The sequence below is a fragment of the Phoenix dactylifera genome, chromosome 1 (genome assembly GCF_009389715.1).
Source record: "Phoenix dactylifera cultivar Barhee BC4 chromosome 1, palm_55x_up_171113_PBpolish2nd_filt_p, whole genome shotgun sequence".
Lineage (NCBI taxonomy): Eukaryota > Viridiplantae > Streptophyta > Magnoliopsida > Arecales > Arecaceae > Phoenix > Phoenix dactylifera.
Genome location: NC_052392.1, coordinates 6,204,950 through 6,221,817, shown reverse-complemented (window position 1 = coordinate 6,221,817; position 16,868 = coordinate 6,204,950). Strand labels below are relative to the sequence as shown.

The following is a 16,868-nucleotide window of genomic DNA, read 5'->3' as shown; positions in this document are numbered from 1 at the left end:
CTGGCATTGATCTCTTTATTGCTGTTTCACATTTTGCTGTGTCAGTGATAGATTGTATCTAAGCCTTTTATGCCTTCTGGCTTTGATGCGCGACTACTAAAGTTTGTGCTGCTCCTGCATTTGTATACAGTGCTGCTAGCTACTACCATACCACTACCAGTTTATTGGAAGGGCACTTATGGATTTTGTTTTTTTCCACCATATAGATTATTTTGTAGCTGTTCAAGCTCATGGAAGCCCAACAATTACTGAGCAGCTGCATGCTTCTTGGAGAAGTGGCGGCTTATACAAAGCTTGGTATGATTCAATGCAGACTTGGTTATGTAGGACCAGTTGGGGATGACCCACAGTGCATGGAAGGACTTGAAGGGTTTGGATTAAAAGTCACCTTATGGTCCTACAATGGATAATTATTCTTTGGACCAATACCTTGTCTAAAAACCTAAAAAAAAAAGGCACTTTAACATAGGAGATTTGTCAACTGGTGGTGGTCTGGAGTAATCGTACTCCTATTATCCTATAATAAAAGTTCAAACATACATCTTATATTTATGCGGGAAATAAGAGTTATAGCGAGTCTTAGGAGAACGCAAAAAGAGGGTAATCTCAGTAGAGGTTGAAATTAATAGAAGAGAGAGGGGGAGGGGTGCGAGAAGGGTTGAACCCAAGGTATGCCGTACCGGCCGGTACGAACCGGTCCAGGAGCAAAACGGTACCGGATCAACGTGGGATCCGGTACTGCAGGTTTATTTTTGAAAAATAGACCGGTACTGGCATCGGTACTGGTCGGTATCGGTCGGTACTGTCCCGATTGGGTTGATCTACTTCCTCCTGACTATACTTATAATTCGGATATCGACGAGAGCCATCGGCACTCGTTCCAATTTTAGATATCCGATAGTACTTTAAATGTATGTAAATGATTATATCTTAATTTGAAGATATTTTATGTGTCTCATTTTATCATTTGTAATTTTGTATTATTTGGAATGGAAGTAAAAAGATGCATCATCTATCTTCAACGCTAAACTTAAACATAGAAACATCAAAAATCATAAAAAAATAATAAAAAAACATCAAACTTCACTTGATTTCACAAAATAAGATCCAACAGAGACAGAACTTCAAGAAAAAAAACCACCGAAATTCAAAATCCGACCATTCAACTGGGACCGGTACGGGATCGGACTGGACCAATATGTACCAGTCTGGGCCGCCACCGGTACACCGACCGGTACCGGTACGGCGGACCTTGGTTGAACCTGATACAAATGAATCCTTTATTTTTTGTTTTTCAAAACAAACCACGTATAATCATTCTTGATCCAGGAAAAGAGAAGTAGGATCAAACCTGGTCTCAAGAATTCTTTCTTTTTTTTTCCAAAACAAACCATGTACGATCATTTTTAATCCAGCCTTAATGGGTCTTTTTGATAATGTCTTCATTACTTATTCTACAGGTAAACTAGGACTCTTAGAAATCAAGTAACCAATTTCTACAACCAAATGTTCCTAAAATACAAAATTCAGAATCCCATATAAGACTAGATAGAAAGACATTTAAAACAACAAAAAAGTCAAATCATAACAACTCTATGACTTGAACCCAAGATATACCTAAAGTAAGAGTCTTCAAATACAATCCTACTTAAAATAGGACTTCAAAACATGCTTTAAAAATTATGTAGTTAAAATTTTCAAAAATAATGAAATCTAAATATATATCTCTGTGTGTCTCAACTTATAAAGAATAATGTTAACTTTTGTTTTTTCTTCTCCTTTGGGTAACTGAAGTGCATGCCAGTTTGTTGGATTCTTGTACATTTTAATGTTTATTTGTGTCCTATGGTCAATATTCATGGAGACAGACTTTATAGAATTGAAGTACTTTGTTGGCATTGCATTTGCTTTTCTGTTAGTGTTTTCACTAATATATATAACTATTAATATTTTCCTAAAACTTGTTGCAGATAAAGTGGTGATGATTTCAGTTGCATTTCTTGTAATCTTGTTCAGTGTACAGAAGTATGGAACCAGCAAAGTGGGGCTTGCAGTTGGCCCTGCTTTATTTGTATGGCTTTGCTCCCTAGGGGGCATTGGAGTCTACAATCTTGTAAAATATGGTGTAACAGTTTTGAGGGCATTCAATCCTGTCCACGTCTATTATTATTTTGAGAGGAATTTAACTCAGGCTTGGTTATCTCTTGGTGGTTGTCTCCTGTGTGCAACAGGTAAAGTGCAAACTGGTGACCTATGATTGCATGGATGTTACTTGATTATGTCTTTTAAAAGTACTCTTGGTATTTTATTACTACCAGAAAAAGGAAACATTATATTTGATGTGAAGAAGTGGCTTAACCATTTAGACTTTTGGTGGTTTTATGTTCTTGGATTGTTAACTGTAAGTCTTTGAGTTTGCTAGTTCTACATGAATTAATTCAAGATTATTGGAACAATTGTATTCTTAAAGCAGGGTAATCTTCGACTAGATCGATAGATGCATATGAAGTTAATAGCTTATTGCTATGTGTTTGCAATATTCTTAATATTCAATCAAATACTCCTCCAATCTTTTTGTCTTGAAGCAGAAATCAATGGATAAATAAGACATACCAGATGTGTTTATTTGTTATCAAGGAAAAGGCAAAAGAAAACAAAAAGTGGTTGGTGGTGGCCACTTCTGCAGTCTGCTTGAAAATAGTGTAGTTGAAATTTGCTTCTGGGAGAAAATGGGATCAGATTCATTTCTTTATCAGGATCTGATTTATTCTGGTATTTGGTGATCTTTCCACTTCCTTTTCCACCTCTCAGAGAATAAAGAAAAAAGAATTCCTCTGAACCAAATTCTTGAAGCAATGAGTATCCAATTTATCTGTTTTTCATAAAAAGCAGTTAACTGGTCTCTGCCATACATTTCTTTGGAGCTAAATGGACCCTTAATGGTAAATCAAGCAATGTTTCTTGAACTAAAAGTTTCAGAAACTACTTAGTCTATTGTTGTGCTTTGTTGATGCTTACTTTTCAGAAATAATAGATATTTTGGTCTTTTTATCAGGATTCTAGCCAGGAAATGGGGCTAGATTTTGTAGTTACTGTTTCATCATGTGCATTCATGATCATAAAATATCACCCACACTTATGCCCAATTGTTTTACAGGTTCTGAGGCAATGTTTGCAGATCTTTGCTATTTCTCTGTAGGATCTGTTCAGGCAATGAATTACACACTGTGCTTTGGATACCTTCTTCCTGTTGCAGCTTCTTAAACATCCTCAGACCTCTTTTTAACTTTTGACATTCTGATTGCTTTAAGTAATTATTGCAGCTAACTTTTGTGTTTTTGGTTCTGCCCTGCCTTCTGTTGGGATACCTTGGCCAAGCTGCATTCCTTATGGAAAATCTAACTACCTCTGAGCAGGTCTTCTTTTCGTCCATCCCAAGTAAGCTGGAGATTTATTTAATTATATGCATTTCTATGTTTAACAAGTAGATAAACCATGTTTCGATAATTACTTTTTTCTGGGCTGATGTTTTATGCATAGAAAACACATTATGAATGAATTCTCTCAGATGAATAATTTTTAATTTTATTTTGGTTTGATTCATTATATCCTGTTATGCATGATGCTTATATTTGGTTATCAGGTTGGGCTTTTTGGCCAGTCCTTCTCGTAGCCAACATTGCTGCATTGATTGCAAGTCGGACAATGACAACAGCGACATTTTCATGCATAAAACAATCAACAGCGCTTGGTTGTTTTCCTCGTCTCAAAATTATTCACACATCACGGAAGTTCATGGGTCAGATATATGTTCCGGTCATAAATTGGTTTCTGCTGGTCTTCTGCTTGGCATTTGTTGCCACCTTTGGAAGCATAACTGACATTGGCAATGCAAATGGTAATGTAGAATCAATTCTGATTCCTTGATATTTCTTTTCCATTCAAACAATAAATTTCCATTTGTCATATTTGTTTCGCAAAGTTCCCTTAACAGAAATCTAAATTAGGCAGCCTTGAGAAACTAATGGCTGCTTTTGGAGGTTTTATATTTGAAAATCATGATTTTATTTTTTCAATGAATATCAAACGTGATATTGAATCCACATTTTGAATTGGGTCAAATTTTGAATCCAAGTCTAATTCATTTCATTTACCTCATATTCAATATTTATTTTATTGATCCATCAGTTTTTTTTTTTTTTTTTTTTGGGGGGGGGGGGGGGGGGGGGGGTCAAATCATGTACATGTTTGTTGTTTTATATATCCTAAACATATTATTCAACAGAATAACAACTAAACAATGTATAGACATTATTAACAACCCATTCCACTTGGCTATATATTATCATCAAAAACACAGATTGATTATTACCTACATAACATTTATCACTATATACAAATCTGTTTCTTAATGTCGATGTGGATTGTGAAAAATATAATTCATGGTTTTGGGCTATTTGGGTTAAGACAAGTCACTTAATGATCCATAAATTGTCCATATTTGTGATTGGTCATATTTATCGGTCCAAGTGTAGTCCAACTGACTTTGGTTGAAACTAGATCAGATTCTTTTTGTGTAAGTTTTGGATTGCAAGTGGGTCAATGTAATCCATTTGCAGCGCTGACTGCATGGTCCATCATCTTGGAGTAAAATGGACGTTACTGGCAAGCCTTTGGGCTTGATTATGGTTACTGCATTGTGCATGCTGAGGTATCTTGCCTAAGTACTCCAGAAATGTATCTCTTTATTTCTAAACTTTGCACAGGAAATCAGATCCTTCTCTTGTAATGAAGATATTATTTCTTCCTGTACCTGTTGGTTGTACAGTGGCACTATGCTGATTCCCTGGCTCAATCAATATTACCTTATTTGCACGCAAACTTCTTTGATGATACTGTTAAGAAGCATAATTAAAGAAAAGATTAGTAAGAAATCAATGAAGAATATGGTAAAGAAGAAAACTCTTGCAATCTGAAATTATTTCAGCATATATAATACATTCTTTTAGCCATACTTACGTGCATTTCATGCTCTTCCAGCATACACCTTTTAGCCTGACCTGATGCTTATTTGGTTTTTTCTAAGATTCATATCTATTATTGTAATAGGCTATGTAAGATTTTTCCCTAGCTGGCTAAAGAGTCCTTCTGTTGAGGTACTGGAGTCCAATAAGACTTCTTAATTCTTATGATATACTCCATGAGTTAGTATTGAATATCTTTTCATCTTAGGTTATGCATTCGTAATTTTCAGACATGCTGCTGACTGTCAACTCAATGGCTGCAGTTGATGTGTGCTCTGATGTCTTTACTACATGTTCGTGTCTTATACTTCATTTGAACTAATATTTGGGCATGTGCAGTGCACGTGATACAAGGATGGATGTAATCCCATCTAATTCATGCGTTTTTATTAATACACTCCTCATTGTTTCATGCACTTTTCCCCCTCTCTTTCCCTTTAAGATAGCAGGCTGAACCAAGCAAAGCACAATTTTGAAGACGAGGGCATGTCTAGAATGAGACATGGACAGATACCTTAGAGTGAAATTAGACACGGTAATAGGCATTCATGGATGGATATGAATAGATGGAATGTTGTTCTTGTGTCCAAAGTGAATTGCTATAAGTACATCAAAGATTGACTAATGGAATTGGATGAAAAAATTGGAAGGGCTATTCGATTGACTTGGTGCTGAGTAAAGATCAAATGGATCTTCATGATCTCAAAAGAGAAATTGAGAGAATGGACAAGGATAGGCAGATGAGAGTTTATTTTGTTATTTTATATTAAGCAAACATGGCAGGTGGCTTGGAGAGAGAGATGGAGGGACCCAGAGATGGAGGCTCAAAGTGTGTAAAGGTGGACATAAAACTAGTTGTCAGAACCGGCTCAAAAGGAATTGGTGTTGTAAAAGTAGAAATAAGACTAATTCTGGCACCAGCTACTTTGACACCAAAAATCATATTATAATTAGTGGATATATCTTTGAAACACTTGAGTGATGTAAGCTACAAGAAGAAATTCACAAAAGATGAAAATAATATTTAAACCTTAACTAACTAGCCTCCTCGCTTCTTAATGGGTTAAGTTTTTCAGACAAAGGCGGGGATGAAATTTTATAACATTTTACAGGCAAGTCCTAACCTGATGGCAACCAGCTAGTTGGTACTAAATTCTAGGCCATGGCAACTTCGGGCAAGAGAGGGCTTGCCATGAAGTGTAGGTGGTCAGTTGGCAAGTAGGTAGATCTACTGTATAGGTTTTATTAATATAAACCAAGAAGCCCAATTAGAATGTGATTACTGAAAGAAGAAAAGTAGTTATAGGTAAACTAAGGTATCACAATTTTCTTTTTTTTTTTAATTTGTTTTCTTCAGTACTATTTTTTTTCTTTTTATTGTGTTACATGCAGTTAAATTATATTTTTTACATGTGCTCTTCTTTTTTTCCTGTTTGGGTCTTTTATATATAGAATCTTTTTTTGCAGGCACTGCAGAACTTGGAATAATGATGATGACAACAATTCTAGTAACCATCATTATGCTTCTAATATGGCAGATTAACATCTTCATAGTGCTTTTGTTTGTCATATTCTTTCTGGGGCTGGAATTAGTTTTCTTCACTTCTGTTTTGGGTAGTGCGGAGGCTGGAAGTTGGGTTTTGTTGATTTTTGCAGCAATATTGTTTATGATAATGTACATATGGACTTATGGGAGCAAGCTAAAGTATGAATCCGAAGTTAAACAGAAGCTTTCAATGGATCTGATGATGGAGTTGGGCTGCAACCTTGGTACCATTAGAGCCCCTGGTATTAGCTTAGTTTACAATGAGTTAGTGAAAGGAATTCCAGCAATATTTGGACACTTTCTGACCACCCTTCCAGCAATCCACTCTATGATCATATTTGTGTGCATAAAATATGTGCCAGTTCCTGTAGTTCCTCAGAGCGAAAGGTTTCTCTTCCGGCGTGTCTGCCCAAAGAGCTATCACATGTTCCGTTGCATCGCTAGGTATGTCGTATCCCAGTGTTTTGGACATGGACATGACTTAATTTTGTTGGAGCATTAGTTTGTGAAAACATAAGGTTATTTGGAGACAAGGTCATGCTTATTGATGTGGTCATATTCTGAAAATGATAATCATGCTTATTTCATATTTCTTGGGTTGGTGGTCTATCAAGCTCAGTTACTGCTGGCCCTAGCTTGGTGCACATTCAAATTCAAGTACTAGTATGAATTATCTTGTTGGATGTTCTATGGCATATGCTTATTGCACAGCTACATAAATTCTTAAACACAATAATCATGTTTATGTCTCATTTGTTAAGTTTTCTAGCTATCTTGGTCCAATCTTGGTTCACAAATTCAGATTGTGAACAATAAGGGATGCTAGAGACTAAGGGCTTTGGTCAAAGTCCTTGTTCATGAAGTAGATAACTACATGGAATCCACCATTTAATAGGGGAGGAAAAAATTACAACTTCCATTATTTTGATAAAATTCCTAGCCTGTTTAAATTTCTTGAAAAGGAGATGTTTAGCACATTCATGGTGGTTCAGGCCTTCTGGGCTCATAAATTTCTTGAAAAGGAGATGTTTAGCACATTCATGTTGGTTCAGGCCTTCTGGGCTCATTACTGGAATGGGAAAGAAAGAGGCAGAAGATGACAATCAAAAGTAACTTATTTGGCTGCTTATGAATTACTACAATTATCTCAAAAAATAATTCTAAACTTCAGAAATAAATAAATAAATAAAACTACTGCTAGCCCCATCGTACTCTAGTGCATGTTGGAGTTACTGCCCACGAAGGAAGTGATGCTTTTATAACAAGTGTACACGCATAAAGAGAAATTTCAATTGAATTTAGACTTACAGCCTTCTTGATTCAGAAAGTAAGAAAGTAAAGAGGGAGCGTCAATGTTCAAAATATTTCACATTTTACCGAGGTATTAGGGATGATCTCCTTGCTTGATCTTGTCTAGATTATGCAACTGATAAGCCAGTTTGTTACCGACTCTTGTATTTTCCACTCCATAGTTGTTCTTCGGACCCTTTACTATTTCAAAGGCACCCTCATACATCACTTATTGCCTTCCCCCTCCCCACTTTGGTTGTGGGCATGTGCTGATGCTGACCAGGTCCATGTTGTCATAAATCATTGTTCACTAATTAACTATTATGTGCTTGTTGGAGAGTCATTTTATCTCTTGCAGCTTCGAAAGAATGTTCTATCTTACTCTGCAACTACCGTTGATTTTTTTGCCATGGAAGAACTTGCTACAGTTAGCTCAGCTGGTTGGTACCACTCTCCTAAGGGCTTGTCCTTGCGTATGGTCCAGCATTCAAACCAACATTTGCAATCTCGGCACCAGACTCCGTACTAGTACCATATTGATGCAGTGTCGATACACCTGGTATTGGTGTTAGTTTGGCGTACTAGACATGGTACACCCCTGTACTGAGTCTCAGTTCGATACCGTTATTATATAGTATTTGCTCGGTATGGGGCAGTATGCACTGGTGTGGCAAACCTTGGTTCAAATATTGGTGGTGGCCCATTACTACCATATTACTTTAAAGAATAAGAATTTGTTGCTTGTTTTAGGGCATAAGTAACCTTATAATTGTAGCTAGACCTGCTGTAATAATGATCGATGTACAATCAGATTGGCAATAATTTGATACTGTTAAGAGCTAAGAAGACATAGAGAGATCTGTCACTTTGTTTATCACTGCTATACTGTTTAAATACTTGTCTTGCACTATGTTTCTTTCTAGCTATGAGTTCTTTAGATGTATATGTTTTTATTGTACAATTGCATTTTACTTGACTCGAAAGCTTGCAAAAAGTTCCTTGGAGATAAATGCACTCCTTGGAACAAAAACTTCCATCATTTTTTTCTTCATAGGCTCTTTCATATCTTAGAGTATTCGAGAAGTTAATTACAAGAGCTCACATTGTGTATTTTATAAGACATGTTTTGCATTTGCAACTTCCATAGTTTTTCTTGTTTAAAACTGGTCTAAGGATTAATTTAGTATTTTCTTGCCCACAATTTACTTAGCTAGAAAGTGCACACTAATTCAGAGAGGATTGACGTTAGGTTTGTGGAGTGATTGAGTATTTCCTAATTGATTTTGATGAGCTCAAAGCATTTGAGTATGCCTTATGTTGTTCTAATGAATTCAATCTAGTGTTTCAGGTAAATCTTTATGAATTTCTGTCTAAGTGCCTTGAGCTTTGGTTCAGAGTATTTTGGTTAAATATTGAACTTTATTTGAACCAAAGTCTGCATCACGAGTTGACTCTTGAACTTTACGAGTCGACTCCTGCACACTTGGAGTTTCTGGCACAAGTTCGAGTTGATTCCGGAACTCGCCGAGTCGACTCCGACTAAGAACAGACAGAAAGATAGAACGATGACTTTTAGACCCTGTTAGCGAATCGATTCCGATGCTTGGCGAGTCGACTCCAGATGGTCCCAAGTCGACTTCATGGAAAAATTGACAAAAAGACAGAACGTTGGTTTTTGAGACCCTGTTAGCGAGCCGACTCGCGAAGACTACGAGTTGTCTCCCACATCAGCCGAGTCGACTTCCAGTTTGTCTGAGTCAACTCCCAGAGGAAAACAGTCTGAAAGGCAGAGATTCAGTTTCGAAGATCCTGTGAACAAGTCGACTCCAAGTGTTCCAGAGTCGACCCCTAAGTTAGCCGAGTCGACTCCAACAAGGTCCGAGTCGACTCCGAGGCAGATCAGTTCAAAAGACAGAGAATCAATTTTTCGGTCTCTGAGAACGAGACGTCTTTCGAAGATCTCGAGTCGCTTCTCAAGACAGCCGAGTCGACTCCAAGTAAATCAAGTCGACTCGAGGAAGAAAAAAACAGAAAGTTGGGTTTTTGGAATTCTGAGAACGAGCCGATCCTTAAGTGCCCGAGTCGTCTCCAGCTGTTGGCGAGTCGACTCCAATTTGGTCCGAATCGACCCCAGGACGAGGCATACACTTTAATTCAAATCTGGAACAGTGGGCGAGTCGTCTCCAGTAAAGCACGAGTCGACTCCAATAACAGACGAGTCGATTCTAGATCGCGTGAGTCAACTCCGATCCCAACGGATACATTGTCAGATTGTGCAGACGGGTCAAAACGGCTCCAAATCACTCTCTAATGGCTATTTTTCGAAGAAAATCACTTAAATAGCTAGAGTGAACAGTAGTAGACAATAAGAGAGTTATTCAATTTGAGTATTAAAGGTTTTCAACTACCAAGAGCTTCCGAAGAGTGAATCCAAGCAAAAGAAGGAAAAAGTGCATTCAACTCAAACCAAAAGGGATTCCTTCACATTTAAAGCTCTATCTACTGTCTTACATCCTTCAGCTCCTTCAAGAGGAGACTCAGAAATCGAGAAGCCCCCACTTTCTCATCTCAAATCTGTTTGAGGGCTTCTAACTCAATCTTGTTTATATTGTTTCATATTTGCTTTTTAGAAGCTTTTCTTGTGAACTTTAAACTCTTGTGTTTGTACTTGATTCAATCAGGAAATTGAATCAAAGGTTGTAAGATTTGTTGGTGAGCCAAAGATAAAACCAACGGTGTAAGGTTGTGGTTGGTGAACCGGAAAAAACCAACTGGGTTTGATTGTGAATCCGGAAAAACAATCGAGTGGTTCTAGTCGGTGAGCCTGTCAAAACCGACCGAGTTCGTTGTGATCTCGTGAAAACAACAAGTTAGGTTGTAAGCTTGCAAAACAACCGGCTATAATTCTAGGAATTATAGTGAACTCCCAAGTGCGGCTTGGGGAGTGGACGTAGGAGCAAGAATTGGCTCCGAACCACTATAAACCTTTCTGTGTTTGTATTGGACCGTGTCTCTTTCTCTCTCTTCACTCATTGCATCTAGTGATCTAACTAATTCACTTGCAATAGACTTAGTTAATCACTCACCTTATTCTTAATTGGTCAATAATAAATTAAAATTCAATTCACCCCTCCTTTTGGGTTGTCTCCTTGGGCAACAAGGTTGACCCGGTTTTCAAGTCACCCATACATTTTTGGGGGGAAAGGTTGAGCAAAGCTCAACTGGATTTCGTTGAGGCAACAAAAAAATGTGACTAGGATAAGTAATCTATACTTGGTTTGCAATAATTTAATCCATAAAGCTGATCCCATTTAAATGGACAGCTTACCAGCTATGATAAGGTATGTATGCATTTCCGTTCTCCAAATTACTGCTGCTGTATTTTTTGACTTTCTTGTTGTCCAAGTTGCTCATATGTAAATTCCACAGAAAAATTGATGGAATGTGACATGATAATCAGCCCATGGTTGCATTAAAAGCTAGAAGTTGAGATATTCTAAATTTTAGATGATGTGTGCTTTTTAGTTGTCTGGAAGCATCTAGGGCACCATTCCCACAAATAATATTCAGTGGCTATAACATGATTTTCTTATAAATTTGCCGGGCTAACAGACTTAGATGGTCCATGCCTCCTGCCTGATAGATTTACCATTGTGCTGTTTCCTGTACCTTTCTTGGTGGTGGTTTTAATTTTTAAATGTTAAGGTACATAGATTAGCATAGCCATAATCTTCTGTGCCTTATCAAATAAACATGAATTTTTGGATATGGCTTTATGAAATAGTGGATTCTGGGTACTGCCTTCAGTAGCATAACATTTTTAACTTGCACCATTTCACATAAGTTGAGGGGAAAAGACTAGTATTTTGTATAACCATTTGTGTAATTCTAACTTGGCTGCTTCCTTATAGGTATGGCTACAAGGATGTAAGGAAAGAGCCTCACCAAATGTTTGAACAGCTACTTCTTGGGAGTCTTGAAAAGTTCATACGTCGAGAAGACCAAGAACGCTTATTAGAGAGTGGAGATAGCGATTCGGATGCCGAAGCAGCGGCATCACGTTCAAGAATTCTTATAGCTCCAAATGGCAGTATGTATTCCCTTGATGTCCCTCTCTTGGCTGCTTATAACTGCACTGAGAGGCCAAGCCCAGAAGCAAGCACTTCATCTCATGAGGCTCGAGATGAAGCCATGCCAGATGCCAGACAGAATCTTGAGCAGGAGCTTTCATTGATAAACAAGGCTGAAGAGTCAGGAGTTGTCTACCTACTTGGGCATGGTGATATTAGGGCCAGAAAGGACTCCTGGTTTCTCAAGAAACTAGTCATAAATTACTTCTATGCATTCTTGAGAAGGAACAGCAGGAGAGCGATGACAACATTGACTGTTCCCCGCACAAATTTAATGCAAGTTGGCATGACCTACATGGTTTAGGGAATATTGACTACTCTTTGGCCAGTCTAAGGTTAACTTTTCTTCAACTCAGACATCAGACTGTTTACAGGAAGCTAGAATCACACGGACATGGGTCGGTCGATGGATGGTTTTGTTCGTGACAGAGAACTGACAAGAAGTAAATTTGCCTTGCAAGTTGAGAAAGAAATTATGCTGTCCACAGATTACAGTACCTACTGATGCTGTTTTTTTTTTCCCGTTGTTTTGTTGTTCTTCATGTGACATCTATCTTTAGAACATACTGGACTAACCAACAGTCGCATTATATGTCAGAAAATATTTCATAAAGGATATCAGCACATCAATTTTGGCGAACATGTTACTATAGGAAACACATCCTTTCTGTTATCCTGGTCTTTGTCATTCGAAGCTAATCATTTCTATAAACTGGCGTGTTAAAGTAGGTCATGAAGAACTGAGGGCTTGTAACTTGCGTCTGTTTCGGCTATCATGCTTGTTTCTGATGATTTGGGAAAGAGGATGGGCGAAAATTTCCGCCTGCATTCACCTCCTGTCATAACAAGATAATTTCTACTATCTCTTTTCATGCTTTGCTGTTGAGCATTGCAACTATTCCTGGTCCTCCATGTCTACTGAAGCAACTTAATGAATTTTCTGATTACATGTCTCTTCTCTCTCTCTCTCTCTATAATTTTTTTTGATTCTGTCTATCATTTTTTATGTTGAGAATATTTCTTCTATTTATCTTCAAAAAAAAAATGCCACCTGCCCACTAACTTTCTCACTGTTTAACCTCCTTTATGAAACTTACGAACAAATTGGACTTGACTCTTAAATATGCTGGACTTTATCACTTGCTCTTCCGTCCTTCCTCAAATATGCCCTCTCTCTATTGCTAGTATGTTACATAGAGAGAGGGCGCAGTTATAATACATAAGGGGTGTAAAGACAAAATTATCAAAGATTGGCATTCCTTATTTCGATTCAACAACGTACCAGTGTTACATCCACCTCCAAATTTAATATCAATAGTCAAATAATAATAATAAAAGTCATCAGATGTGATTTGTTAGATCTAAAATATCTATATATGAAATTTATATGATTTGGAGATTCTTGTTTTACGCATCAAGTCACCCTAAATATATAGTTGATAGAATGTTATAGTGTGTTGATTTTGAAATGACTTGACACATAGTTTAAGAAAATATATGATTTTTTGTGTGTAGATATTTTAGGCTTTTTAGATCACATCTAATGGCTTGTAATTTCCTTTTGTTAACTAACACCATTGTATTTGGTGATGAATGTAAAGTTCTTTATGACTAAGCTAAGTTGGAGCCCAAGGTATGCTTGAGCTCCCATGGTCAAGCCCAACCCATGCAGCCAAAGCTCAGTTCAGCTTCACCCATTTGCAACCCTACTATAAAAATTTCTATTAATACGCACCATTAGACGTCTACGAACAATGCCATAATTATTCTAAATGACGTGATATAGTTTGATTAGAAGATTCAGAGTTCAACGAAGGAATTAAAATATTTAAACCTTCAAATGGCATTCTACATTGCTTCTTGATACCATATTTAAGACATACCACCGAGGTTTCTTCTTCCTTTGGCCCCTACTACATTTGATATGGTACAACACACAAGGTCAACCTCCTGTAGAGGATGTTCATGGTTACCCAAACAAAGGAATATAGACTTCTTGTCACTTAGATAACTCATGTTAAGAAGCATCTCATTATTGGCAAGACAATCAACAGCTAAATTATCCTCGGGAGTACATATACCACATTTTCAACATATAGCATTTGTAAGAACTGCAGATATCATTGTCATAAAGTCTTGCAACCTCTGTGTAAACCTTCTCATGATTCACTACTTGAGCAAAATCAATGCGTCCAACATCCATATAAATCAATTAATATTTCAGCTTCAACATGCGTGATCAGGTGTGTTACATATGGTTGGATCAGTGTTTGAGACAAACATGATATAAGATATTCTCAAAGATACTGCAGAATGATGTTTGGTACCCAAAAATAAATGTCATTAAATATTTTTAGAAGCTCAGTAAAAAGAATAGATATTATTGTTTAGGGAATAATAGTTTCCCGTTTAGACTTTAGACCACGCAGAAGTAAACTTAGACCGTGCATGCGATGCCGACACGGCGACCATTCTCGCCACGTGTTGACTTGTCTCAGCATGCACGCAACGTGTCACCCCACGTGTCGGCCTCAAATCATACCCCACCTCATTTTCTCCTGCTATTTCTACTCACAACGAGCTCATGAAACAGTGGTTTAGGGTGTACCAAGCAGAGAAGAGATCTCCAAACGTCAAGGTGTAAACAAGGAGAAGTAAGAGGATAGGACTTGGTTGATAGCACTGATGGCAGCCATGTTTGGAGGAGGACGAGGTGTCTTGGTCACCAACATCTCCAAGGCCTTCCCCAACCCTTCTCTTTCCCTCCGTTCTCTACCTCACAAGCCCAACCGGCTCCGTTTCCAATCAGGTCCAAAATCCTCACAGGTACCCTTCTTTCCTTGATCTTTCTCCACTCTTTTGGTTAAACTCCTGATATCACTTGGATCCTATTTAGCTTTTTATTGCTTTTTAGTCGTTGTGCTTTTTATTCGCACACCTTCTTGATGTGCGAAGGCTCAGAAACAGTTTTCTAGAAGAAAGAAGTATTGGTTTGGCCGTCAAGGACTTTGCATGAATTTAGCCAGAGAGGTCAAGGGACTAGGACGGATAGGAAACTGAATTCTCGGGCCTTCATATAATTACGACCTCATAATATGGGCACTCAAACTCCAGAGAGTTAAGACTACGTCTTGGTTCAGCTGAGTGTGCAATTACTAAAATTGTTTAGGCATTTTTTTAAAAAAAAGAAACTTCGTTTCCTTCATGATGTGAGCACAGTAGCCTAACAATTTATTTGATACCAGCAATTGGGACGAAAGGTAGAGAGAATATTGTGAATGAGTAAGTAAGAAAGAAAACTATGGTAGAAAAACGCTTGGTTTCCTTGAGTTGAGATTTTGCAAATCCTAAGGTGATTTTTTATAATTTTATTACTATAGATTCTAGTGTTCTGTTTAAAGTCATCTGGTTTGCTCATGTATAAATTGAGTTGTACCCGAGGAAAATTGGTGGCCAAGTATGGCATCATGGGCTAAAGGAGGGTATTGACAGGCGAAGGGAAAGAACAGTCGGTCTTGTGCCTGCTTGGAAATTTCCATGTTTACAAGGACTGAAAGCGAATTTTCCGACCGAGTTTAAGCCACAAATAAGGGTTGAGTGCATAGCTTTACATTCTGACTTCAGTACTGCTGTTTCAGGCTTGTAACAGTGGGACGGGAGATGATAGGGAGATGAGAGACAAAGCAAATGAAGCAGCCGAAAGAGCAAGGGAGTCCATGAAGCAAGGGGTGGATATGGCTAAGGAGAATGCCAAAGCTGCGAAGGAGAAGACCGAGGAGGGAAGCAGCTACATGGGTGAGAAGGTGAAGCAAACGGAGGAACAAGCACGAGAGAAGGCATCCGACACCACAGAGCGAGTAAAGGAGACGATGAAGGAAGGGATGGACGAGACCAAGGAGAAGGCTGAAGCAGCCAAGGACAAGACCAAGGATGGAATTGGATATATGGGAGAGGAGGTGAAGAAAACAACAAGTGAAGGGGTCGAGAAGGTGAAAGAACATGCCGGCATGGTGAAGGACAAGACCAAGGAGGGGGCAAGCAAGGTGGTGGAGACTGTGCATAGCATGGAGGAGAAGGCGAAGCAGAGAGTGCAGGATGCATGGGGGGCGACGAAGGAGACGACGCAGAGGATTAAGGAGAGTGTGGTGGGGAAGGACGCCGGAGAGGAGCCGACGGAGGAGGATGTGGCGGCAGCAGGGGAGAGCTTGGAGGAGGAGACAAGGAGGAAAGAAAGAGAGAGGATGGAAGATTAAGCAGCCATTGCCTTAGCACAACCAAGCTGCGAAAACTACCTACTTGCTCTTAATGTTCTTTCCGAGATGCTTTTCAAATGTGTTTCTTTCATGCATCCAAGGCAGAACGTAAGTAGTTCATTGCTGTTTTATATATCCTCATGACCAGGTGAAATTTGGGTTTCCAATTTCAGGTTCTAATGATCTGCTATAACTTGGCAGCATTGGAAAAAATGTGTGAAAGAACTGGGCCTGATCAAGCATGAGCCTCAACATGATGCATAGTTGAAATGGATTTTCTGCTTGTGTTGTGGTCATAATTAATTCAAAATTGGTTCAAATAAGTCGAGTTTTGGGTGAGAGCTTAATTTCAGTTATTGCATGGATTTTTGGCCTAATTAAACAGTCTTATTAACTTAGGGTCTGCTTGTCTTGAATTAATTTTGAGAATATGCTAAAAGTGTCTTCATTGTGTAGGATAGGGGGCTATAATTAACTGTGCTAGCGTTTGTCATGACCGAGCCTAATTAAGCTACGGCTAGTTAACTTAAGGTCTGGTCGATTGTTTTAAATTAATTTTTAGCACCTCAGGTCAGTTCTTTCCTATAAGTTGCTATTTAAGGTCTTTGGCACTTGCTTACAAATA

At 38.2% G+C, this 16,868-nt stretch overlaps 2 protein-coding genes across 2 annotated transcripts; both read left to right on the top strand.

The window, feature by feature from the left end:
• Positions 1–12,663, top strand: LOC103698651 (potassium transporter 7-like). The gene is made up of 6 exons (XM_039124938.1): positions 1–2,231; positions 3,158–3,210; positions 3,324–3,438; positions 3,644–3,898; positions 6,492–7,014; positions 11,772–12,663. Exons 1-6 carry the CDS (start codon positions 1,829–1,831, stop codon positions 12,292–12,294), a joined length of 1,872 nt encoding a protein of 623 aa, XP_038980866.1. The 5' UTR covers positions 1–1,828; the 3' UTR covers positions 12,295–12,663.
• Positions 12,664–14,533: 1,870 nt separating this feature from the next.
• LOC103698650 (uncharacterized protein ECU03_1610-like) lies at positions 14,534–16,563 on the top strand. The gene is made up of 2 exons (XM_008780687.3): positions 14,534–14,816; positions 15,629–16,563. Exons 1-2 carry the CDS (start codon positions 14,676–14,678, stop codon positions 16,241–16,243), a joined length of 756 nt encoding a protein of 251 aa, XP_008778909.2. The 5' UTR covers positions 14,534–14,675; the 3' UTR covers positions 16,244–16,563.
• The last annotated feature ends 305 nt before the right edge of the window (positions 16,564–16,868 follow it).